This window comes from Biomphalaria glabrata, chromosome 6 (assembly GCF_947242115.1).
Source record: "Biomphalaria glabrata chromosome 6, xgBioGlab47.1, whole genome shotgun sequence".
NCBI classification, from domain to species: Eukaryota; Metazoa; Mollusca; class Gastropoda; family Planorbidae; genus Biomphalaria; species Biomphalaria glabrata.
Window position 1 is genome coordinate 50685748 of NC_074716.1, and position 26942 is coordinate 50712689.

The 26942-nt window shown below is 37.6% G+C and overlaps 1 protein-coding gene across 2 annotated transcripts in view; it reads right to left on the reverse strand.

Moving 5' to 3' along the window:
• LOC129926953 (protein lin-28 homolog) overlaps positions 1-26023 on the reverse strand; it is an 82825-nt gene extending 56802 nt beyond the window's left edge. The window contains exon 1 of one of the 2 annotated variants that reach the window (XM_056033746.1): positions 25865-26023. In XM_056033746.1, the coding sequence (XP_055889721.1) occupies positions 25865-25880 (16 nt within the window). In that variant the 5' untranslated portion in view covers positions 25881-26023. Of the gene's footprint in view, positions 1-12089; positions 13372-25864 lie in introns of those variants that run through there. The other variant, XM_056033747.1, reaches the window with a different exon arrangement.
• Positions 26024-26942: the final 919 nt, after the last annotated feature.

A 26942-nucleotide genomic window follows, 5' to 3' on the forward strand; every position in this document is an offset into this window, starting at 1 on the left:
ATCGCGTACACCCCCAACACAATTCTTAACGCCTTTTTGATTTAAAACAAAAACTACAATGAACTACAAAAACTATGTTGCCATGTGTCAGAGAATGTTAGGCCTACATATAAATCATTACAACACTGTCACCGTAACTACACTATAAATCATTTTGTTTCTTTGTAAAAATGTTTCCAACACATTTCTGGTGTTCCTTCACGTTTCAAGATAATTAAATCCTAGCCCAAACCCCCTTCAAGGCGACGGCGGACGGCGGTGGGCAGGATTCGAACTCAGAACCATCGAACACAGCCCAGAGCGGATTCCGCACGACCAGAGACGTGATGCTGATCTACACCTTGTTGCAAAGACACTTTCTACATAAGTCTTGTGAATTTGTTTTAAAAAAGGTTATTAGACATTCGCATGCATGGTGGCAAACCCAATAATGGAAATTCTTTTGGTATATCCAAATGGCTCTTTCTTCCTCACTGTCATTAAAGCTCGGAGCATTAAAGCTTCATCTCAACAAATGCGGACTGGGTTTTAATTACTAGCTGATTCGCTTAAGACCTAATGTCTCATTATCATGTAAACAGAGCAAAGTTCGCAGGAAGATGACCACTTGTGACGACACCAAGCCACCATGACCCCAAGAGGAGATATCGCCTGCAGGACAAGATCGGCAGTGTTTATCTTCTCACAAGAAACGCGGGACGCTCGCGGCGGTGAGTGTCACAAGGCGGCCCACGTAAAAAAACTGGGTCAAGCTTTTGGACACACCGGGCCGCCCTCCATCGGGACCAACTGGCGAGAGATAGCTTGAGAAACAAGCACAGACCTAAGTCTATGTGTCTTTCTAAAGTTGTTGGCGCGAGAGTCACTAAAACGTGGGAAAGATTCGTTGAATTACTTTTGTATAATTACTTTTTTTGTGTTTTAAAATGGCCATTGATTTTGTCTTTATGGTACCTCTGCTGTAGGAATAGTTTCAGTTCTTCTCCTCCAGGACTGAGAGGCGCACTATTTCACAGTTAAAATTGGGTTATGAGATTATTTCTGTTTCTATAGTTTATTTTATTGCAATCTTTTTTCTACAGTCAAATTTATTTCAATCTGTTTCTATAATCAAATTTAGTGTCTCTTTCTATGGTCCAAAATATTGCATTCTGTTTCTATAATCAAATGTATTGCAATATTTTTCTATTTGCAATTTGTCTCTATAGTCCAATATAGTGCAACCTATTTCTATAGCCCAATTTATTGCAATTTGTCTCTATAGTCCAATATAGTGCAACCTATTTCTATAGCCCAATTTATTGCAATTTGTCTCTATAGTCCAATATAGTGCAAACTATTTCTATAGCCCAATTTATTGCAATTTGTCTCTATAGTCCAATATAGTGCAAACTATTTCTATAGCCCAATTTATTGCAATTTGTCTCTATAGTTCAATATAGTGCAACCTATTTCTATAGCCCAATTTATTGCAATTTGTCTCTATAGTCCAATATAGTGCAAACTATTTCTATAGCCCAATATAGTGCAAACTATTTCTATAGCCCAATATAGTGCAAACTATTTCTATAGCCCAATTTATTGCAATTTGTCTCTATAGTCCAATATAGTGCAACCTATTTCTATAGCCCAATTTATTGCAATTTGTCTCTATAGTCCAATATAGTGCAACCTATTTCTATAGCCCAATTTATTCCCTGTTTCTAGTCAAATTTATTGCAATTTGTTTCTATATTCCAGTGGTTCTCAAACTGTGTCCCACGAACTACTAGAATACTTAACTAGTAGGCCACCACGTGAATGAACCTCTCAAAAAACAAAAATAAGCAAAGTGTTCCGCTATATATTCAGAATAAGCGAAATGTTCTGTTGAGGTAAAATTTGGGAAGCACTGCGTTAGTCACATATACTGCACTCTATCTGTAGTCAAACCTATAGCAAAAAGTTCCCCCCCCCCCTTTACTAATTTGTTAATTCATAGTCATTGTATATTAATCCTGTTTAAATTTAGACCACGCTATTTCGGTCTGAATAAACGAGTTCTTATCTTTATTCTATTTTCGTTTCTAGACTAAACCACGCAAATAAACGAATATAATTATAAACTATAATTATGAAGGGGAAAAAAAAAGACATGACAAATGACAAGGTTAGTGCGCGCTTGCGTGGGTGGGGGACACATTGGGGACGGTTTATCGTTGTAGTCATCTGAAAGTCTTGCCGGAAATCACCAAACAGATTTAGCCAGGAGTGGGGGAGTGGGGACGGGAGGCAGCCAAGAGCCACGTTCTATAACAGACGTGAGCAGGCGCGAGGGACAAGATGGCGGGAAGGGTAGAACCCGAAGACGTAGACGAGGGGTCCAAATAGAGAGAGAGAGAGAGAGAGCTCATTTATTTAAAAAAAAAGTTTGAATTCAAACGGATAATTTAATTATTAAAATTTTTTTGGCATAATGTATATATATACTTAATGATTTAGAGTGTAACTATAACAAAACATTAATAGTCCTTTATACGCTTGAGTGCCGAACCCAAAGGAAAAGAAATCAAACCGTCATTGCACTTAAAATCCCTATGGGGTCGGATTAACTGATTGACAGTTCAGTGCCCTAGTCCACATTTCTCCAAATAGCATTGTGTTTCACCTAGAAGTCGATAACTTTAAGGCCACAAAGTCTGGCAAATAGAAATTGCAAATACTAGGTGGGTATTGTCGCTGTGACATGCATATTCCCCGAATTTCAAATTCTTCGCTGTGACATGCATGCCCCAAATTTCAAATTCTTCGTTATGACATTTTTGTAATTTCAAATTCATAGCAATGACATTTTTTTAATGCCCCAAATTTCAAATTCTTGGCTATGATATGCATGCTCCAAATTTCAAATTCTAAGTCTCGGAGAAATACCAAAACTCACGCTACAAAGACAAACTACGACAGTCCCAGAGCGGGGTGAGAAAAGAATAACAACCAAGAAGGATGATGTCACGTGACAGGAACACGCCAAAGTGCAGCTTATGAGTTTTGTACCGTGGTTTCCATTGTTGGACCCGTTTTTTTGTTTATACATAATTCTTTTTTGTGCCACAAAGTTTTTCAGAGCTTTAAGTAACATTTAGCTCCCCCCATACCCCAAAGTGTATTTTAGCTCCCCCGTTCTGTCTCTTAGTCCGATTGTTTCTGGGCGCCTAGCCCTTTTTTTTTCCTTTGAAAAAAAAAAAAGGGGGGGGGGCCCTAAAAAAAAATTGGTGAAGCCCAACCGTCTTTCAAATTAACCAAATTAAACAAGCAATCCTTTGACGACACCAATGAAAAAAAAAGAAATTAAATCATATTTTTTTTTGTTCAATTGAAATTTTTTATAGGATTGGCGTTATTTTGTGATTCCATCGGCACTGCGTCTCATGTCGCTAATAATAACTGAATGTCTGTTGTACTGGGCTGCAATCTACGTCTAGAGGCAGGTGAGATTTTTAAAACTACGGCATTGGTGACTAAAGAGGGTGCGTGTGTGTGTGATGTCGTCTGACCCAGTTGTCTCCCCCTACACAAGCCACAGCACGGGGGAGTTGGTGGTAGCTGCTGCGCAGAAGATGACCAGTCAATAGACACTGCTTGTGGGGAGTTTGATGTCACAGTGCTATTGTGGTACTGAATGCCATAGTGCTGAGAAAGTATTGAATGTTATAATGCTGATGGGGTACTGAATGTTATACTGCTGACAAAGTATTAAATGTTATAATGCTGATGGGGTACTGAATGTTATACTGCTGACAAAGTATTGAATGTTATAATGCTGATGGGGTACTGAATGTAATATAGTGCTGACAAAGTATTGAATGTTTATAGTACTGACAAAGTATTAAATGTTATAATGCTTGCTAATGGGGTACTGAATGTTATAGTACTGACAAAGTATTGAATGTTATAGTGCTGACAAAGTATTGAATGTTATAGTGCTGACAAAGTATTGAATGTTATAGTGCTGACAAAGTATTGAATGTTATAATGCTGATGGGGTACTGAATGTAATATAGTGCTGACAAAGTATTGAATGTTATAGTGGTGATGGGGTACTGAATGTAATATAGTGCTGACAAAGTATTAAATGTTATAGTGCTGATGGGGTACTGAATGTAATATAGTGCTGACAAAGTATTAAATGTTATAGTGCTGATGGGGTACTGAATGTTATAGTACTGAAAAACTATTGAATGTTATAGTGCTGACAAACTATTGAATGTTATAGTGCTGACAAACTATTGAATGTTATAGTGCTGATGGAGTACTGAATGTTATATAGTGCTGACAAAGTATTGAATGTTACAATGCTGATGGGGTACTGAATGTTATACTGCTGACAAAGTATTGCATGTTATAATGCTGATGGGGTACTGAATGTAATATAATGCTGACTAAGTATTGAATGTTATAATGCTGATGGGGTACTGAGTGTTATAGTGCTGACAAAGTATTGAATGCTATAATGCTGATGGGGGTACTGAATGTTATATAATGCTGACAAAGTATTGAATGTTATACTGCTGATGGGGTACTGAATGTTATAATGCTGACAAAGTACTGAATGTTATAATGCTGATGGGGTACTGAATGTTATAGTGCTAAAAGGGTACCTCTGAATTTCATTCAACTGGCTCTAGTGCCCTATCCCCCCCCCCCCCACTTTTAAAAACACTATTTGCTTAGCACTACCTAGTCTTAGGATGACTATATCTTCACTTTTATATATTCGGTATGTGCTTCTTCCAAGAATGTCATGAGTGTGTGTGTATGTGTGTTTTATAAATGAAAAAGTTGCATTTGTGTTTATTTTGTAGAGATAATTAAAATAATTTGCTTATTAATACTTCCGTATGCTTAACACCGGAGACACCAAAGACTCGATTTATGAAAATCCATCCTACATATATTATAAGTATTGTGGATGTATGTTAAACTAGGCGACCTGCAGGTTTTGTCTGAATTTAAACAATAAAACAGGTTTAACTTATTTGCTTAAGAGCAAGATTTTATGCTAATTATTAAATCAACACACAGCTAAAGCAAAACTTTACTGTAAGGAAGAAACCTTAGTTTAAATGAAAATTGCAACAATATATAAATATATGTATATATATATATATATATATGTGTGTGTGTGTGTATGTATGAGTATGTATGTGTATGTGTGTGTGTGTGTGTTTCAGAGCAAATGTCAAAGTGAGCCTAAGAAAAGTTTCTATATAACAGAAGATGAGGACAAAGTAAGTAAGTGTACAAAAGACATGGCATATATAAGTGGACAAAGAATAGGCGGAGGCGCGGTGGCTGAGTGGTTATGCGCTCGGCTTCCGAACTTGGGATTCTGTGTTCGAATCTCGGTGAGAACTGGCATTTTTTTTTATTTTGGGATTTGTAGGGCGCCCCTGAGTCCACCCAACTCAAATGGGTGCCTGACTTTAGTTGGGGAAAGTAAAGGCGGTTGGTCGTTGTGCTGGCCACATGACACCCTGCTCGTTAACCGTTGGCCACAGAAACAGATGGCCTTAACATCATCTGCCCCACAGATCGTAAGGTCTGAAAGGGGAACTTTTTACAAAAATAGGCGGGAAAAAAAGTAGCGCGGAACAACGGAAGATTAAAAATCAGCTCATATTTCCTCAAAATAGAGTTTACGCACTGCCGCGAGATTTAAAACCGCCTGCCTCTACCAGCCCGATATCTAAGGCTCAGCTCTACGGGTAAAGGTTGGCCGTCTTCATAGTTGAGACAACTGGACGCAATACTAGAAACAAGGACTCGTACTTTAACATATAATAAACTACAAAAAAAGTGAATATTCATATATAAAAAAATATACTACAATGTCATATATATTAATATCAACAAGTCTATTGTGTATAAATATGACATAAATATACAAATATATTGAATATAAATATAGAATAAATTACAACAAATATTTGTATATTGATACAAAAATACGTTATTAAAGTATATTGCATATCAATAGAAAATAAATTCAATTGTATACTATGCATTAAAAATAAAAATAAACTTTATAGAATTCTAAATGCTGCTGCTAAAATCATTGGCAAAAAACAAACCCCATTTGGGCAGTTGTTTGAGACAAACATAGAATCTCTAAAAAAGCTAACAAGATCCTCGAAATAAAGAATCACCCTTTGTGTCAGGATTTCGTGATTTTACCATCACAAAAGAGATACAAGACACCGATAGCAAAGACAAACAGACACAAACACTCTTTTGTTCCCCTGGCAATCAAATCATTAAATAAGAACAATCTGGTATAAACTTTGTCACATGTAAACTATGAGTGAGTCTGGTGTGAATGTACACTTTGGTTTCTTATAGTTATAATGTTTTTTGTTTGGTGTAATGCACACATTGTAAGACAAATTTCCTTACGGATAATAAAGATTATTATTATTATTATTATTATGTATTATACTTACTAAATATAATATGCTAAATTAGTTTGATTTTAATACATATTAAATACAAAAAGGGATACAAGTGTAATAATATAAACCTTTCTGTAAGAATACTCATTAAATGTAAGTAAATAAATTGTATAAGCTTATATTTTAATTGTAGATGTATTTATTATTAAAAAAATATTTTAAAAAAAACAAGACGTGTTATGAGTTATAGTGAAGGTCTTTCATGTGTCATTAAACCCAGATCTATGCTCTTTTCATTGACATCGTATGAACTGGTATGTCTGGTATGTATATGTGTGTGTGTGTGCATATGCGCGATAAAGTGTGTTCAAGTGTATGTCCTAAGTCGGGGTCGCTCGCCTGTTTGCCAACCTGTATTCCGGTCAAGGTTGGGATTTCCCCAGGACATACCTGGGCGACAAGACCACCCAGTCGTACCAAAAAAAGAAAAAAAGACACCCCCCCAATGAGGGGGGGGGTGGGGGAAGAGGAGGGAGGGTTGCGGGCGCTGAGAAGTGTAAAAGCCACGCAATCATTTAGTGCGCTCTTCCACAGCTAATAAAATATTTCGGAAACTGCACAAGAGACACAATTAGAGAGAGAGAGATCAATGCCTGTTTACAGTGAGAAGATGCAGCCTCTAATGCCGACAGGAGTGCCTATCAGGCAAGGTGAATCAAAAAAATGTTAGAACATTCGAGGCCTTCACAAGTGTTGTTTTTTTTAATAATATGGACAAAGCTTACGCGTCTGACTGACACCAAACCCACCTTCCATTGTCACAATATTTGTAGGAAGTTTTTCTTTCATTCCTTTTTCTTTTTCCTGTTATTATCGATAACTGGTAACACTGCGACAAACACATGAAACTAGTTCCCCCCCCCCTTTTTTTTTCTTTTTATTATCGATAACTGGTAACACTGCGACAAACACATGAAAATAGTCCCCCCCCCCTTTTTTTCCTTTTTTCGTGTAATTATCGATAACTGGTTATACTGCGACAAACACAACAAGAAAATGTGTTTCCTTCCCTTTTTTTCAATTTAAATTAGATAACTGGTTATACTTCGACAAAAACTTAACAAATATTATTTTCAAGAATGTTTTTTTCTCTTTTTCATATAATAATCAATAATTGGTTAAAGTGCGACGAAAAATTGAAAATGTGTTTTCTTATTGGTCTATATTGTTATAACATCATTCATAATTAAGAAAAAAAAACAAATTATCATCAGCATAAAAAATAACAAAAGAAAAATGACAAAGAGTATTTATATTTAAAATTATCATTAGGAGACCAGAGGAAAACATTGATGGGGCCCAAAACAGCTCTTCCAAACTCAACGAACGACAACAATGCTGGTTAACAAAAGGAGGCAGACTTTCAAGTCAGAGTCTTTATAAAGCTTTTGCTAGTCAAACATACGCGCGAAACTATTTCTCATATTTTATTTCACTTTAATGAAGCTATCGAGATCAGGTTATGTTGCGACAAAAACTAAAACAGTAAAAAAAAAAAAAAAAAAAAGCAACTATTTCATTCGTACAATAAACGAGCTCACTAAACGCTTGTAGTGTTGGTGATTTTACCTTAAATTGAATTGATATATTAAACGTCTGCTTGTCTGTAACGTTTTAATAATAATAATAATAATAATCTTTATTATCCGTGAGGAAATTTATTTACAATTGTTCATTTTAATTGTCAATTATACTAATTAAGGTGAAGAAACGCGTAGTGTTCCAGATCATTTTATGTAGATAAATCCATAAAATAATATCATAGAATTAAAATTATTTATTATATTAAATGAAGTTTACTTTTTGTTGTTGTTTCCCTTTATTTCCGTTTTCATTTTGATAGATTTATATTAGTCACTATATCTTTTATGTTTCTTCTTAGCGATGGAGACAAATCACTAGAATTGAAAACATAATAATAATAAAAATAAATAGTCAAAATTATCTTTGACCAACTCGCCTTATTATTATTATCACTTTTTCAACCCTGTTGATCTAAAAAAAATATAAGCTGTATTTTTGTGAGTTGAAATGACCATGCTGAATGTATATGCCTATTTCAAATGTGTGGATAATATGATGCCTACTAAAATATATATTTTATTGTTTGTTTCAATATTACACGAAAGATAGTTTACTGAAAATAAATATTCCAAGACTGTCTTGTAATTATTTTAATTACCTTGTTCTTATAGATAAAATGTTTTTTGTTTGGTGTAATGCAAAAATGGTAAGACAAATTTGCATACGGACATTTAAGATTATTATTATAATTATTATTAAATAGACAAAATTTTTAAACATTTAAAAAAAAAATTGAATTTTTTTTTTTTTTCTAATTTGTTTCTAAGTAATATGGTATTTATACTTCAAAATATTGTTTGTTTTACTTCTTTTAAAGACTGCTTCATTATAGTTGATTATATATATAATATGTAATAATATATAATATACAGATGCTGTAGGCCAGCTCCTCAATCCCAGGAAGGCCATTATATAGAAAACAAATGTTCATCCCAGGCTTAATATTTCCAGTGTATTTAATTGCAAGTTAATTATTTCTGCATTTCTGTCCCAGAATTATTCACATTATTAAGAAATATTATAATAAACATTTTAATACAAGAGTTTGTTACTAATTTCTTTCTAAATTGTTGAAATGATTGTTAAATGATGTATCAAATAAATTGACTTACTTTTATGCTTACTTATTTTTATTTTTTTTTAGAAAACGGCCTTTTTTTTAGTTTGTTTTTGTTGTAGTTTGTTTTTGTTGTTTTGTTTTTTTATTTTGGGAGGAGGCATTCATTCCCTAAATAGAATGAAGCAAAGTATTGAAAAATAACTCAAAATTTGATATAAAAATATATATCATATGCTAACAGGTTTAGGGTCAGATCTTCCTATATTTAACAACAGTTCTACAAGAGTGTAATCACAAAAATAGGTTTAATTAATACATTTGGTACATCAAACAGAAATGAAAACACCTCGAAAGAGCACCTTGGAAGAAATTATCTTCCTCCTTTGAAATGTGTAGATTAGTCACGCCTATAACTTCTACAGTGGTGGACAATGAAATGTATGTATGCTAATGTATACAGGCTACCGACACCAGCAAAACTAAATAACGTCTGACTCCTACTGAGTCTATATTTCTGAAGGTATATACTCTCTATACATAACCTCTGTTCATTCTATCAGGTCATCAAAAAATGTAAGCCCTAACCACAGTGACGTAGTTAGGGTGGGGGAGGAGGGTCCAAATTTGAAATCCCCCCCCCAGGCCCCACACTTGAGGGGGGGCGGTCCCCCAATGAGTGTCCCAAGATTTGTTTTTTTACATCAAATATTACGCCATTATCTCGTTTCATGATGTCGAATGTACAAAATGCAGGGGCCCCTATAGAGGTTAAGCCCTCCCGGACCCACAAATACCTAGCTACGCCACTGCCCTACCCAAATGCTAAATAAAAGGTTTACTGAATGACCGTGTAGAAAATACAACAAACATGCATAATAGGAAACCTTACTGGGCCAAACTAAAAGCAAAGGAAGTTTAGGACACACGGCCTTCACCTGCTAAGAACAAACAGAAAAGACAAACAAATATAACAAAATAGGCTTGTAGTTCAATTATCTTTACAATGTTGTTTTCGACACGAGCCTTTCCATCTCAGTATCATTGTTGTATTTTCTACCAAACTGCTACACTGCATATATGTTTTATTGTATTTTTCTCTACAGTCGTTCGCCTATTCAGCAGTAAATTATTGTTACCAGTGATGCACTCACAAGTAATAAATAGATAGACTTGACTTAATGTATCATTCTACTTCACCTTTAGTTAAGCCAAGTTGATATTTTAATATATTTCTTTGTGTGTGTGATTTGGGCATATATAGAACTGGAATGCCTTCTCGCAAGCTCCGTCAATTAAAACGGGCGGCCTTGGTGACCTAAGTAGGTGTGTGTGTGTGTCACGTGCGCTGTTAGCATATTCATGAAGCTTGTTGGGGGGGGAGGGGGTGTTCAGAACTAAGTACCACCGCCCTGTGGGGGCGAATGTGTAGAGGGAGGGAAGAGGGAGGCCGAAGTTCAAGGTCGTGTGAACTAGTTCCATCAAGTAAAGAACCCGTCTTGGTGGCCGGCCATGTTTTCCCATCAGTCACCCCCTGGCGCCATGTCGACCACCGTCCTATCTTACAGCGCCCTATCTCTCCCTTGACTCCCTAAACACTTCCACCGTTGCCTTAAAAATCCTTACCCTTCCCCCCCTCTCCCACAATTCCCCCCCCCCTCTCCTGAAAGAGAGAGGAGAGCGAGAGAGAGAGAGAGAGGGTTAAAGGGGGAGTCAAGAATTAAACAGAAATTAAAAATAAATAAAGGTGGTCTCTACGGACTGAGCAGGACAGACCTGGAGACATTGTCGTCTGCCAAGCTTCTCAGTTTACCTGGATGGAGGACTTCCCGCCACTATCTATCACGGCTAATCAGACGACACTAAAGACAGAAGCTATTCTTATCTCCCTTTCACCGACACCGTGACAATATGATTATAAAGTTTATGTGATACGATTGTAAACAATGGACATGTACAGTTGGTCATTTAAAACAAAAGAAAAGAAAATTCCACTTTTTTGAAAGTGTATTTGATCCAAGCAGCAGTCAAGTAATTCAGAAGTAGAGTCGTGCTCGAAAATAGGTTAGCGAGCGACAACTTTTTTCAACCACCAAACTAGAGATCATGAAAACGTCAATAAAAGTTGTAAACGAGTAGTCACCCTTACGGACACAAATCTTAAACATATCGTTATGTTTATTGCATATATATACATATATGTAATAGCGCTTACGAAATGTGCATATATAGCGAACCGGCGTGCCCAGTACAGTACATAGATCTATTATTTTCGAAATTGGATCTTTTTTGTGGGAAGTGATTTTAAGTTCAATGCTTATATGAAACTTCAGAAACTTTAAAGATTTAATATGATTATTTAGCCCTATTGTCATACAATAAGAAGAATCTTATGTATGTGGCTATTAAAGATGCATATGATTATGTTCCTTACAAAGGCATATAGCAGTCAAGCGAATGTTAGCTTTCAACTATTTCCATATCAACAGACATTGTAAAAGACACCATCAGTTTAAAAAAAAATATAAAATTATGTACTAAGTGTAATGAACTTAAGACTTTATCTTCTATATCTGTTTAAATAATATATGAATATACCTGTAACTAAATATTTGAAAGAATGCTTTCAATGAATAAAAAATATAGAATCTACAAAAAATTAAATTTATTAAAAAAGGAATAAATTACAGATTCAGATTTACCAGAAAAAAATATTGGAAATTTTGAATCAAGCATGATTCACATATTGAAATCAGAATTTAGAAAGTCTACATTAAGTAGCCCTGATCTAGATAAATCAATGCACTCATGGTACAAATCAAAATCATAGAATTATAATCTAGATATGTGTTAATAACAATGAATTGAGGGATTATATTTTTTTTAATTCAATGCGCCAAATAGATCTAGATCTAGTTACTCTAGAAGCATGGTCATTTTGGTTATTAGCTTGCACTTACCTGTGGCCATAATGTAGCCTGTTTTCTGACCGTTTGGTCCAACTAGCCAAAGAAAAGATGGTTCTTATATCCCCTGATACCTCGTACAAAATCCAGTGAGTATTTTTCTGTTGATCTGTGCTCAGTCTTGACCAGTAACTGGAGTATCCGATTTGAATTGGTAATACTGAAGGAAAGGGCGAATCCTTGGAAACACGAGCAGATATGCCTGGCAACTTTAGACTAGATCTAGATGTTTCAAAATGTACTTGTAAAAAGGAATACTTTTATGGCTTAATTAGGAATATAAATGTCTAGATCTAGATGACTTTGTGGCAGTTACTTCAATAACGCACAGCATAGATCTAGACCAATCCTAGATCTAGAATCATGAACAACTAGACAGATCTAGATCTAGTAGATGTAAAATCCACGAAGATGGATCTAAAGACTGTCATCAGAAGACTACAAGGGTGATAGACGTCAAAGTAGATCTGTAGAATCTAGATTAACAATCAACATCAGTAAAGACTCGAATAACCTCCAGATAAAGATTAGATCTAGAGGAATCTAGGTACTAGAGATACTAGATCTAGCTCTATCTTATTTAGAATCGAGCTCCCTGAGCTGTATACGAATGAACAGCTGGGTAGATGAGTAGATCTAGATATATAAGTTTATAAACCTTTAAAATTATAGACATAGACCTAGATTAGATCTATAATTTATATTTTATAAAGAATTTTTTTTCCTTTTTGATGTATAAAGAAAAGAAATATGAACGACTGATTGTGTTGTACTGGTCTATGAGAATAGCCTAGTTTCATCCATTTGATAAGGATAGACCACCGAATGTCCTATAAAGGAAATATGGAAGCCCTTTAAATCCAGCTCCACATTTGGTTCAGCAGACGACAAAGTAATCCTGTTTGAAAGCGAAACAGCAATAATAAGAAAACAACAAACGATAGATCTAGTCCTTGCTAGCCGTTGCTTTAGGGCTTTAACTTTAGCTCAGGCAGACGACACTAGATTCTAGGAGATCCTTTACGACGCTCGGTCCGAAAGAGCACAAAAACAGCGCACACACACACGAAATAGCCTAAAGCACATTAACACATTATTTTCAGTGCGTGTGTGTGCTATCGAAAGTAGAAATTTCCAAAATGCGGAAGGTTTTTTTTTTTTTTTAAAAAAGGGGGATCTGCGTGGAGCAGTAGCTCCCCCAGTACTGTTCTGTAGTTATAGTGAAACACGCTGACTTCAGAAACGACTCCACGATGGCTTCCTTACCATGGAGGGAATTTTTTTTTTAACAGAGAAGAGGGCGAGAGAGAGCTAAAAATGTATACCGAACAACTGAATCATCCCCCCACTCCCAGTTTTTTTTTCCCCCATTCAGATCTACGGAACAATGCACTGCGAGGGAAAAAGCGTTGGTGATAGTGGCTTCCATTCGCGTGACCTACTTACGAGGTTAAAAAAAAAATGGAGAGGGAGAGAGAGAGAGAGAGAAGAGGGAGGGAGTAAAAGAAAAAATTGGAAATGACAGGTATAGCGCGTTATTGCAAATGCGCAATTCATTTTTTTCGCCCCCCTCTTCTCTGTTTTTTTTTTTTCCGCCAACAAGTCGCGAGAAAGTGGGAGGAGTCGTGAGAGGACGGGGCGGAGCGATTTATGCTTCGCGCGATATGCGGTTGGTGGGAACAGCTCGGAGTGCTACCATTAGGAAAAAAGCGAGCGCGCGAGAGTGTAAAAATGTTCCCACAGATGAAAAAGGCGGCAAACCAGGAATCCCGAAATCATTCACGCTGCACGCGACAAGCAAGACCCTAACGTTCCTAACATGGAGTGGGAGATCTCAGGTTGATCTGCATCTATTTGTTTGACGACCTTTACGCATGCTAGTTTGTATATAGATCTGGATTACTCTACATCTAAGTATAAATCACGAGACAGATTTCAGATCTGCAATAACATTGACTCTAGAAGAAATATTAAGACAATACTTGATAAGTTGATATTCCTGTTATTCTGGGTTGAGGCAGGGGATTTTACATTCTTTACTCTTGCAAATGATTTTTGTTTTACCTGAAGATCTAAATAGGCGTATTTCAACCCTACTTAGGTCCAGTTATCAAAATATATCTATTAGAATTATTCTTGTTTTTATTCATCATCCTCAGGCCTCTACAGCGGTGTTTCCCAAAGTGGGGTACGCGTACCCACAGGGGTACGGAAAGAGTTTGAAGGTGGAACATGATGCACCTGATATTTTCAACAACAAAAAAAAAAACCATTTTTTATGTCCAGTTAATAAATTACAATTACTAATAAAATAAATTTTAATTTACACTTTTATTTTTAAGAATTTTAAGAAAAACGTCCACAGAGATCTTGAAATGAATACGCATGTTACTATCTCCACCAAACGTCCACTTTTGTTACGTCAATAAGATCTTATTATTTTTTAACTTATGTTCAAATATGCAAACACTAAGAAACCAAACTAAAGTCTATTCAATACTTTAATATTAAAGCGGGATACTCATGTTTCTAATATGGGAGGAATCATATCCTACAAAACGCCTAGAAAGCTCAGTCATTTTCATAATGTGTAGGTAAGCCACGATATCTGTAAGGGTTTACAACTTAATATTTAAATTACAGATATTCATAAGAAAATACTTTGAGACACCGGCATTCGAGACGCCATCTGTGTCTCGTGTTTTTTTCCCTGATTATGTCGTCACATCAACCTAAGCCGCCCCCCCCCCCCCCCCAGGATGTAAGCCATTGTAACCAAAGAACATGATACACCTTTTAGCGTACATGGTCAAGGTTCCTTATGGGATAGATGAGCTGGCATGTATTGCGAAATAGACTGAAAAAAAAAAAAAAGAGCTTAATGACCAAATAGGTGTTGACTCTTACTGTTTCAAATGTTCACGAAAGCTAGGCGATGTCCGGGGCATTAAAGACTGAGCTTCAAGGAGCTAAAATCTTTAGTCTTTTTTTTTTTTTTTTTTAATATCATGGTGCTGCCCATTTGTTAAAAAAAAAATTGTAAGTTGCGCCTACGTCATAGAGCGAAATCTAATGGTTCCTCCTACATGTTGGAATTAATTGGTACAACTATCGTAAGAGCCTAGCCCATTGGATTCTGCAGAGTTACAAAGTGCACAAGAATTACAATTGTAACACAGCTTATCAGGACCTCCTTTATTTATATGGACCGGATAGACCAAAAAGGCTAGCTATTTATAGTATGGAAATCTCCAATAGAATGCTGCGTGACTGAGAGGACAATTAGATCCCCAGTGGTCGAACAAGACTATGCAAATTATAACTTTAAAAAAAAAAAAATCTTTTTCTAATTTATGCATTGGCCTAACAGTGTTGTTGTTTTTTGTTTTTTTTTTTCTCTACTACGCATAAAAAAGTACAACTGTTAAGTCCCAATCCTATAGCAGCACATTAAAGTTATAGCTTTAAACAAAAATGTATTCAGTATTGCTTCAGTTATATCAATTCTCATATCAACAGTGGACGATGTTGACGCAAGAAATCTTTTGGACACGGGGATTGAAACAATTCATATTTAATAGCCGAGGACAGACGCAGACGGCGAAAAGAAAATCGACCACCTGCGGACAATGGTTTGCCCAGGATGTGGCAAAATATGTAAGTCACAGCTGGGGTTGGGACGCCAGAACAAGCCTTATTACTAGCCAGTGTTATTTTCAATAAAGTGAATTTTAAGAGTGTTTTGATTCGAATTTCTGAATATAAAAAGGACAACTTTTCATGCTTATGTTTTTTCATATTTTTGATAATTATTTAGTTTTGCTTTATCTGAATATTTTCATTTTATTGTACAAGAAAAATAGACGTCGCAAAACTTTCTGTTAAGCGTGAAGTTAGATGCATAGGAGTATAGTTTTACATGGAGATCTGACTGGATCCCCCAAATGGCGTCGCACTGGTCAGCTGCGGTAAACATGATTCGGACCTCTGCTTATACTATAGAAGGAGTTGGGGGGGGGGGGGGGAGTACTCCCAGACACCGGGCAATGAAAGATTTAGGGGTTGTTTTTTTTTTGGGGGGGGGGGGGGGGCAGGGGTGCATGAAAGATAAGATGAAATGTTATCTCGGTGTACGCCTGATGGTGTGTCCACACTGGCAGAGAGGATGGCCTGGTAGAGGTGAAGGGGAGAGGTACTGTATAAACAATGGCCTGAGAGCAGATGTGGGTCGGCGTGTGCTGGAGATAGAGAGAGAGAGAGTCGGACAAACAGATCCCATAATTCCACATTTTTTTCTTCTACAATATGGAATATATGTTTAAAATCACACTTGGTCTGATAAAATTCGATGGGTGGTTGGCGAGGATAACATGAGGTAGGGCCGGTCTTAGGCCATTGCAACCTATGCGGTCGCAGTGGGCCCCGCGCTTTCATAGGCCCCGCGCTAATTCTAGGTGAAATCACTATATTGCAAAATATATACGAAAAATTCCTGGAAATCTCCAGAATTTATTAAAATCTCAGGAAAACTCATAAATATCTCCTGAAAAATATACTTAATTGTCATTTGTGGGTTTCATTCATCGCGGAAAACGCGCGATAATAGAAAAAAATCATAGTCAGCTTTCATGTAATAAAATGTAATAATCGGACGAATTCTGACCATAATCGGAAGTTCCAATACTTTATTTACTTTTATAGTCGCTGGTATGAAAATATGTCATAGGTTGCAAGGTTCGTAAAGTAAAGTTAATTTGATCGCAATTTTGTACTTAGTAAAGAATTAATAAAACTGAAAGTCGATTTTCTTTTATAATACAAAATCTTAATTTTAACTTATTATCCTTATTCCCAGTCTGACTAGGCCCCGCGTAATCTGTTTTGCATAGGGCCCCGCAACTGTTAGGACCGGCCCTGACATTAGGAACATGGTTGACCATAGCACTGGAGCAGAATGGTTGTCGATGACATATAGGAAGATGTGGTCTGACCAAAAATCTAATATATAAAGTAGGATGTAAGGAGTATGTATGTGTGTGTGTGCATATATGTATGTATGTCCCGCATAGAAATCAAAACCGTTTGATCAATCTTGATAAAAACGTGGCATAAATGTTCCTTAGATCATGGCGGAGACCGTAGTGTATGCTTAATGTCCCTCCCACAACCGCAAGGTCCTAAAAATAATTTTTAAAATATCTAAATTTACCTCTATTAACCTTTCAACAAATCGGGGAAACCCGTTTCGACATTATTTTATATTTGATATGAATGTGTTGGCTAGACTGGTAAAAACATTCTCACAATCTACTTTCATTTTCGTGACAGAATATTTTAAAAAAAAAATGAGAATGGAACATTCGCCATGTTGGACATAGATCCACTCGACCAGTAATACCCAAACTAAACCCAGCCCGGGGATCTTTTCCGGCTAGAAATAACAATAAAAAGTCTCATTCAATCATCAATCTCATACCACACAGTGCTCCCTACAGGCAGACGTCAACACAGCCAGACTGTTACGTCATCTAGTGTGTGATGTTTTGTTTTTAAGTAGCCATGCATGACCTGATTTCGACTTCATTAGGTTCTAAGTTATTTGAGATATGGGGACATTTTGTAATTAACTTGAGGCACATTTTCCTCTGCTCTTCCCTAAAAAGGATTGAATGTATCCCTGGAACCATTTTTTGCTCCCCCCCCCCCTCCATGGAGCAAGTGGAGGCCCTAAGTAATGTTTTTCGTATAGGGTAAATCCAGAACTGCATTACAAACATAGGGCTGAAAGAACAAACTGTGCTACATAAAACATCAATACATAAACATTTTGGTTATTGTAGACAACTCGACCTAGTTGACAATTTCGGGCACTAATTTACAGACGCAGTTAATCAGACAATCTTATTCCATACACTAGAACAAATTCGTACAAGTGCTCCTTCTTCCCTAGTGCCATTAGATAACGGAATGGGTTGCCTGAATCAACCAGGAAAACCAACGACTTGGCAGAGGGATTGACATGCATGACTAGATTGACACATGAAATGCGTAGGGCGTAATTATCTTTTTTTTTAACTAACGTCTATAATATATAAAATAACATTTTAAAAACAACGAATCCGGTTAATCGAGACAACGGTTAATCGGGACAGCTGGTTACTAAGACCAAAATTAGCGCGTCCGATTAACCAGAGTCAACTGTACTTAGCTTAGAGAAGATCTTTAATCATACAAAAGAGAATGAGCATTCGTAGTCATCAACTCAAATCTGCACAGCCTAATGAAAATATAAAACTACATAATACCACACGTACGCTTAATAGTCCAAGGCTAGATGGAAAACAAAGATTGAGAACTAATTATCACCACTCCGATGGACAGGAAGGCGCAGGTGAAAGAGGAGTAACAAACGCTTATCGAAAACAGGTTTCCGCCGACAAATCGTCAGAGACGTGGACGCTAGACACGAAAAAGACACACAACAGAAATTACCTTGCGCCATCGTTGCTAGGCTACTGACCGAGAAAGGAAAAAAAAAAAGCTCAGATCTGTCCAGTTCTGGTCAGCTTCGAAGCTTAAGCTTAACTCCACTAGGCTCAAGACTTAACGCTATCGATCAAGCCCCCGTGTATATACTACGAGGCCTTAATACAACGCAGGTTCTTGCTGTGTTGTTTGGGTTTGTTTTGTTGTTGTTGTTTTTTTTTCCTCTGTACAAGATGGAGACGCCAAAGACACGATAGAGAAGGGGGAGGAGGGAAGAGAAATAGATGCGGTTATGTGATTGGTCCGACATGTTTGAAACAAGGACAGCTATTGGTTCATTACCAAAAGCTGTGGGCAATCGAAACGTTTTTCACTGAGCAGACGACAGACATCCTCGCACGCGCTTATACTCACACTGGCGCGTGCGTGTCACAGCGTCAAAGCATATCTGCGTTAGATAAATTTACCATACAAAGTTCAGCATGATGTCTATCTGTAAGGATGTAGTTAACAATTTTTTTTCAGAGGGGGGGGGGTTGAATTCTACACAAAATGGGTTATTGGTTTGGACAGTTCTGTTGAAAAGACCCGGGGGAGGGGGTGATGGAGGGCTGCCCAGTCAATCGGACTACAACCTCACAACGAGGTCAAGGCTACTACGAGACATAGTAGGTCATGTCTGAGTCACTGACCAACTGTCCTTTTACTGGGTATCGGTGCCTTAAAACATTGACATTTGTATTTTGAAGGGGGGGCCCAAACTCGTGTCCTATTTTCAGGCTCTCCACTCGCCATTTCGGAATCACGTGACAGATTCTACCATCTGGGGACATGTAACCAAATCAGTGCTCAACCGTAGCCCTTTAAGAAACCAAAAAACGAGTACTATTATTATTTGTTACTATTGGATATAGACTATGAGTTGTGCTTTACTAAATGCACTATTTTTTTATCGTCTTAGTTTAACTGAAATTACACTGTTTTCTTAATGGGTTTTTGTTTCTTATTTATACAAACATTTCAGCAAGAAGAACAGAGACTTGTGATGTACAATTCAAGTGTGTTGAAAAGTTTGTCAGCAGCATTACAACATGAACATTTCCATTGTTTAAACAAGGTTACAAAGACAGTTTGTGTTGAAACACAAACTCGAAATCGGCCCCCCGAAGTGGTCCACCCAGGCAGATAAAAAGGCAGGTATCAATATATTCGGAAAGAACATCAGACTTAAATTCGATCAAAGACAAATGACAGAAAAGAATGGAGAAAGAAGGTTGACAGATCTTGTATGGCGTCCCAGCGGTTCAGCAAATCAAAGGATAGGTGAAAGTGAATGTGAAGTTAAATGTGAACCTGGCCTAACTGATGTCTTATAATGAATATTTAATTGATCTAATTACTTTGTAAATGGTCAATCTCTAATTCCTCCAAAAAAAAAAATTTCGTAAAAAATATTTTCCTTTAGTTCAGTGTTGCACATTCTTATGGACGCGCTGCAGTTCACGCGATAATATGAAAAATTATTTATTAAATGTTGTTTTAAATTATGTTTAACTTATATGTATACTAAATAGATTTTTTCTCTTTAAGAAAAAGTAAACTTTTTTTTTCGTGTAATTGTAGTAGTTAGTATGACAGAACTTACATAACTTAGCAATACAAATGTAAAAAAAAAATATTTTTTTCACAAAAAAATCAAATACCATTAGCATAAATGTGTTAAAAATATGGTATATATTCCTCTCCCCTACTAAAGAGCCTTTGGTGTTGGTTACTATTAATAGTGAATAGTTGTATAAGTGGTGTATTTTTTATTTTTTATGATAAAACTGCTTGCATAAATGATTTTTAAAAATTAGACTTTTTGCTTTTAGAAAAGAAAAACGTAGCCGTTGCATCAGAACTTTCAATGGACTAAAATATTATGATGTCGGATTTTCACTATCTTTTCTAATTTACGAGATCTAAACGAGACAGACGGACAGACATTTCACACAAAACTAATAGCGTTATTTCCCTCTTTCGGGGGCCGCTAAAAATACAATTGAAAATGATCCCAAGACTTCCAGTCTACACTTATACTCAGTGAGTTGACATGACGCCATTCGTTTTAGAAGGCCTCAACACTGATCTGTGACGTCACAACCTGTGGGAAGTGGAGACCAATAGATGTAGACCTTGCGATCTACAGGGCAGACGATGTTAAGGTCATCTGTTACTTCGGTTAACAAGCAGCACAACGGCCAAGCGCCTTTACTTTCCCAACTTAAGTCTGGTACCATCACGGCGGGACTCAGAGCGCCCGAAAAATCCCGAAATTCAAAATCCCAGTCTGTAAATCTTCGACATTATTTGTAATACCGATCTGCAGGACACAGAAGTTGTTTGCATCCAGTGGCGTACCGAGGGGGGTATGGCAGTACAGAGAGGGAGGTGTCTAAGCGGGTATCAAAGAGTCAAACTGCTACAAATACCTTTGTGTGTGTGTGTGGTGTGGCCATTGACTTATATTTGTTATGCACCAGGGCCATAGAGGGGGCAACACTAAATTTATGCCCCCGTGTCTTAAAGTGGACAACGCTGTAATGAATAATTTTACGTCACGTGATTTAGCCCCTTTTTGGTAACAATTTGGGTTAATATTTAAAATTAGGCCCCTGTGTGATGAGCACAATCTCATCTCCTATGAACTCGAAGTTGGCTGTGGGGTCCGATCTTTGCTCTGCAAATCTCATTTTCATTTAATTTTTTTTTTTTCTTTTGCTGTCGGCTAGCCTTTTAGTCACAGAATACTTTACGCTTTTAAGGCGCAGTCGTGGGCTACTATTAAAAGTATCGGTGATACACACACACTGAAAACTCTCTCTCTCTCTCTCTCTCCTTTGATCAGGACATCTGTATTAATTATGACCTTATATTTCGAAACCACGCATTCATTCATTGGTTTTAAAAGGCCTTTGATTTTTCTAGTCTGCCAACTTACAAGCACTCCTAGAGTTAGAAAGCAGGGGAGACCATTTATACCATGACTTTATCTCCCCTTTTGTAAGTCAGGGTAAATTAGCCGCCTCGTCTTTCAACTCTAGATTGAAGTTAAATTTCTAATTAGACCCAGAGTCTTAGTTTGGTGGTGGTGGGGGGGGGGTACCATCATTCGAGTCTCGCTTCAAACTACTATACTTAATTTGCGTGTCCACGTGAGGATAAATGAAGTAGATTTATTGATTTTCCTATTTCCTTCGAATAATCTAGACCAGGCATGTCCAGGTTATGGTCACTTGACCGTGTCCGGCCACCTAAGACTACTACCCACTGTTGATGTGTGTTTTATATAGGTTGCACCACTCGGTGTTTGGGAGTAACATCCCTTGTAACTGTTGTTGTCAACCAAGATGGCGTTAGATTAAGCAGCTGATTTCATGTCTTATAAGTGATATCCAGAGTCTTGTTATTATTCGTTCATAATAATCAACACCCATCCATCCATCCATCCCAGTGGCGCTACAGCCCATGGAGGGCTCTGGCCTGCTTTAACACATCCTTCCATTCAGATCTCTCCTGGGCCTTTCGTCTCCACGCCCTAACCCCAAGCTGCTTCAGATCTGCTTCCACGTCATCTATCCATCGCATTCGGGGTCTGCCTTTGGGTCGCCTGCCTTTTGGTTTTTGCCTGTATACGATTTTCGCTCCTCTGTTGTCTGACACTCTTTCAAGGTGACCTGCCCAACGTAGTCTGTTCTTTTTTATTTCGTTCACTATTGGTGGGTCTTCATATAATTGATATAACTCATGGTTAGTGCGTGTCCTCCACCCTGTTTCATCCTGTATGGCACCATAGATTTTCCTAAGGATTTTTCTTTCCCAAGTGTTAAGTAAATTTTCAGATGTCTTTGTCAGTGTCCAGGTCTCACTTCCATACATTGCTGCTAGTCTTATTATAGTTTTGTATATTATTAATAATCAACACCCACAGTGCATAATAAAGTAAAATAGGCTCTGTACTGTACGATTATTTATTTTACGAAGTATCAACTCTGTCTGGGTGGAACATGTTCATGTTATTTCTCCCATTTCCCAATCTCGGATCAAGTTGAAACTTTGCACAATTATTTATTGTCGTTGACAACTCATGAAACAAGTTTTAAAAACCAATTAATTAATCAATTAGTCTTTTTTAATTAATTTTGTTTAAATGTACTAAGCTAAGAGAGGATAAGACTTCAGTAGAGAATTAAGTCACACTTAAACGTGTCTACTAAAAAAATTGAACCAACATGTTATTGGTCCATTCCAGAGTTCTGGAATATGTTTTACATGTTATCTTATCTTATATGATACAGACGTTACTTCAAAAAAGATGATTACGTCCTACGAGTCATGTATTTAGTTATGCATATTAACCAATGACCTAAATTCTGCAAAGTCTCTGTTTTTTTCTGGCTAGCTCAGGCAACCCATTCCATGCTCTAATAGCACTAGGGAAGAAGGAGTTTTTGTACAAATTTGTCCTAGCATATGGAGCGAGCAGTGTGCCTTTATCTTTGTGTCTTTCTGAGTATTTATTAAATTTTGTTTTTGTATGTGAAGATTATGGTTCAGTGTTTTATGTATAATTGTTACTTTGTTACTTCTATCCTGAAGGCTTTCTAAATTTAGTGATTTTACTAAAGGTGTTACTCTAGTCAAATGTGAATATTCGTTTGTTATGAATCGCACTGCTCTATTTTATGTCTGTTCCAGTTTCTCAATGTTTTCTTGAGTTGAGGGTGTTCCTTCGGAGTTGAACATAATTTATCTTCCTAGACCAAACTTCCCGCAGGTCAATGGAGGATAGGAGCGGGCAGGGTTTGAACTCGGAACCATCGATAATTTCGAACAACAGTCCAGAGCGCAAACAGCACAACCAGCCATGCAAAACTTACGGCAGGGATTTTTTTTTTAAATTTAGATCTTGGTAGAACTTTCCAGCATAAAGTAATGATACTGTGGACTAGTTTAGCTGTAATCCAATCAACTACCTCAATCTACCAATTAAGTTATTGTTTGACAATGAATAAAACATGGCAGCCCAGCGATCTGCCTTCACTTTCATCCTTTTTAACACTAACCAAAAAAAAAAATTTAACGGCCAGGCCAAGTGATAAGTGATTGAAAAGACGCCTCACGCAACCCCCTTTCCCAGGTCTCTAGATCACAGCGGTCATCGGGGCAGTCAGCACCCAGTCATGTAACACGTTTAAACACTGACCCAGGTAACAAAAGAAACCCGGAGCACCCCACCCCCCCCCCCTTTCCCCAATACGATGACTAACTCAAAACGACCAAAGGCGGAAACAAAGACCACGTGGTCAACGTGTTTCTTTATTACAAAGGCCTGGTTGTCATGGTAACCCATCGCTGAGAGAAAAAAAGGGAAGGGGGGTGGGGTGGGTGGGAGCTCCTGGCCGTACTTCGGACTTGGTCACTTAGGAACACAAAGGAAGTTTTAAAAGCGTACACGAAACACGACCCCCCCCCCTTTTTTTTTCCGCCACCAGCGCCATGTTGCTACAACAATCAAACATCAGCTCAAGGGAAGTAAGAAAAAAATCTTTCGCCGGAACCGGAAATCGCTCGTTGCATAACCAATCATCCGCCATGACATTGTCAGCAACAAACTTCTCGCCTTTAGTTATGACTCTTTAACAAAACATTCCATTATGATATATATACACACACACACAAACTACAGCAATATCTTGGCGTCTGTCGTGAAACAGCAACAGACGGCAATGTGAGATATATCGGCAAATATCATTGATGGCGAAAAAACACCTAGTAGAATAAAGTCTAAAGATAGAGTGATAGAAAGAGTAGAAACAAAGAGAACAGAGAGAGGGAGGGAGGGTTTGTGTAGGAGAGAGATAGAAAGAAGGGAGTAGAAAAAGATCAGGAGAGAGAGAGGGGGGTAGTAGGAAGGGATAAAAAAGAAGAGAGAGCGTTAGAAGAAGAGAGAGATTAAGGTTAGGGTTATGGTCAGTTTAAATTTTTTATAAAAAAAGGACGCAATTTATTTCGTAACTCTAGACACGCTACACAAGTAGGTCAGGACAGCCATTACGAGGCTACCACGCAATCACGCCATGCGTAACTGACGAAAATAGGACAAACTGACCTAAAGTTCACCCCCCCCCACCTCTTCGCGTATGCTCATTTTCTGCCCGCGTCCACGCCAAGCGTAACATGGCGTAACTAGTAACGCATGCGCAGCTCGACCCTCGCGATGAGACATCGCTTGTACCTCAGACCATGGACTCTGTATAAAACTTTCATTTTTGTTTTAGCAGACGTCAGACCTAAATCTTTCGTGTACAAATAATCTACATTGACATATATAAAGTAGACTTTTTTGAAAAGTGCATCATACAACAAAGGCAGATCAAGAGTCGGCGGCAGCGTTTGGAGACAATCCTTCAGAAAATACAGAATTTTTTACGCCCAAGTCTAAAACTCATGGGATGAAATTGACCCGAGGTTTTGAACTCGGAATCATCGGTATGATAGTCCTAAGCACATACCGAACGAGCAGATTGCATGAAGCCGACCTGCGAGGGATTTTAGGTAATCGCTCAAACGTTTGACCTGACGATAAGGACTAGACAATGACCGAGGTCATTTAAGGGATTACGGAACACTGGCGCCCTTAACAAAGACCTGCTTCTATTTAACACAGAAATTTTACTTGAAAATTCTCATATTGACGGCCAAGGTGCTATATCACAGTTTTGTTGCTGAGCTGTGAGCTCTTTTGCAGACTGTGCCAAGGAAAAAAAAGTGTGAGAGAGAGAGAAAGAGAGAGAGAGGAGAGTATATACATAGAGAGAGAATATCTAGGCCTATATATCATAATCAGAAGATCTCATCTGCCCTAGATCCCATCTAAATAAACAAAACTTTGATAAGTCTACAATAGTCAATAGTGTAGTCTAGATCTTTCCCTACTTCTGGTGTCATTTCCTTGTCGGTTCATCTATGATCCTAGATTTCTAGAATCTAGACCAAAACCTAGATATTTAACTTTGAATTTCTAAATCTAACTGGTCTACATGGTCATAGAAAAGAATATGATGAAATGCCCTATTGGCCCAAATATTCTTGCCTAAATCAGTTTCAGGCAAGTTTTGCAGCTACGCGCCCTACACAGGACTGCCGTGGACTCATATGAAAACTAAAATCGTCTGTATGGTCACATTCCAGACTCTCTGTAAGGAAAAGACAATAGTATTTACTTTTACAGTACGTACCATATTCAGACGCCATCTTTGGATTATCCGCAGCAACAAGGACCCCGAACAAAAAAAAATATGAAACGATTCTAGAACTTTTTGCAGTTGGTGTATTTTCTGGTCAGTCTGCACTGGTCATTAATCCATTAACTGAGCCTAAGTCCAATCTCAGGGACGCCGAAATGATCAGTGACGTTAAAACATGTGGGGGAACTTCCCCCCCTTTTTTTTTTCAACCAAGCACGCTCACACTTTCAGACTCCCCCCCCCCCCCCACCCATATGGCCAATGGTCAAACAAAGAAAGTACTACAGCCTTCTCCACCCCTCTCCTTCTTTACTAAAGGCTTGACTGGGCTACTAATTACAGCCGTTACGCAAATGCCCTTAAAGGGGGAGAAAGAAAGAGAGGGGGGGGGCGAGGCAGGGGGAGAGTCGACGTCCGAGGGCGGTGTGGGGGACTTTGAGATAAATTGTTTCAACCCACGCCGGGGGAAGGGGGGGGGGTTCAACGAGGCTATCTGGACGCTGGGCATGCCAAAACCTGCAGTCATTGGGCCGCGTGCACGGACATGTCCGGAGTTAATGGACCGTAAATATTAATGAAGTTTGTCCAAAAATCTTTGTTCCACTACAACGAGCGAGTAGACTTATACTCTAGACCACGCCTGTAGAGCCCATTTTGATATTTTTTTTTTTAATATTGTAACTTAAACTGACAAAAAAAAAAAAAAAAAACATTTTGTTAACCCTGACATCACAATTCTCATGATTGTCAATTTTTTTTCCCGGTTTTGTCAACGTTTCTTTTGTATCATGAAAATGCAGCTAGAATCGTTATAGTTGCTATTTTTTGATAACGTCACCAATAGCCCATAACCCAAGGATAATATATACGTCAAAACTTTTTAATTATGTTCACAATATAGGTCGCTAATTAAAGAGTGCCTAATTTCCCGGTACCTAATTTTCCGCCTTGTTAAAAAGAGCCTAATTTACCGGTACCTAAATTTCCAGTTGCCTAAATATTCGATGCCTAAATTTCGAGTCACCCATCACCTCACCTATCCTTTAGTCCGATGAACCGTTGGGGCACT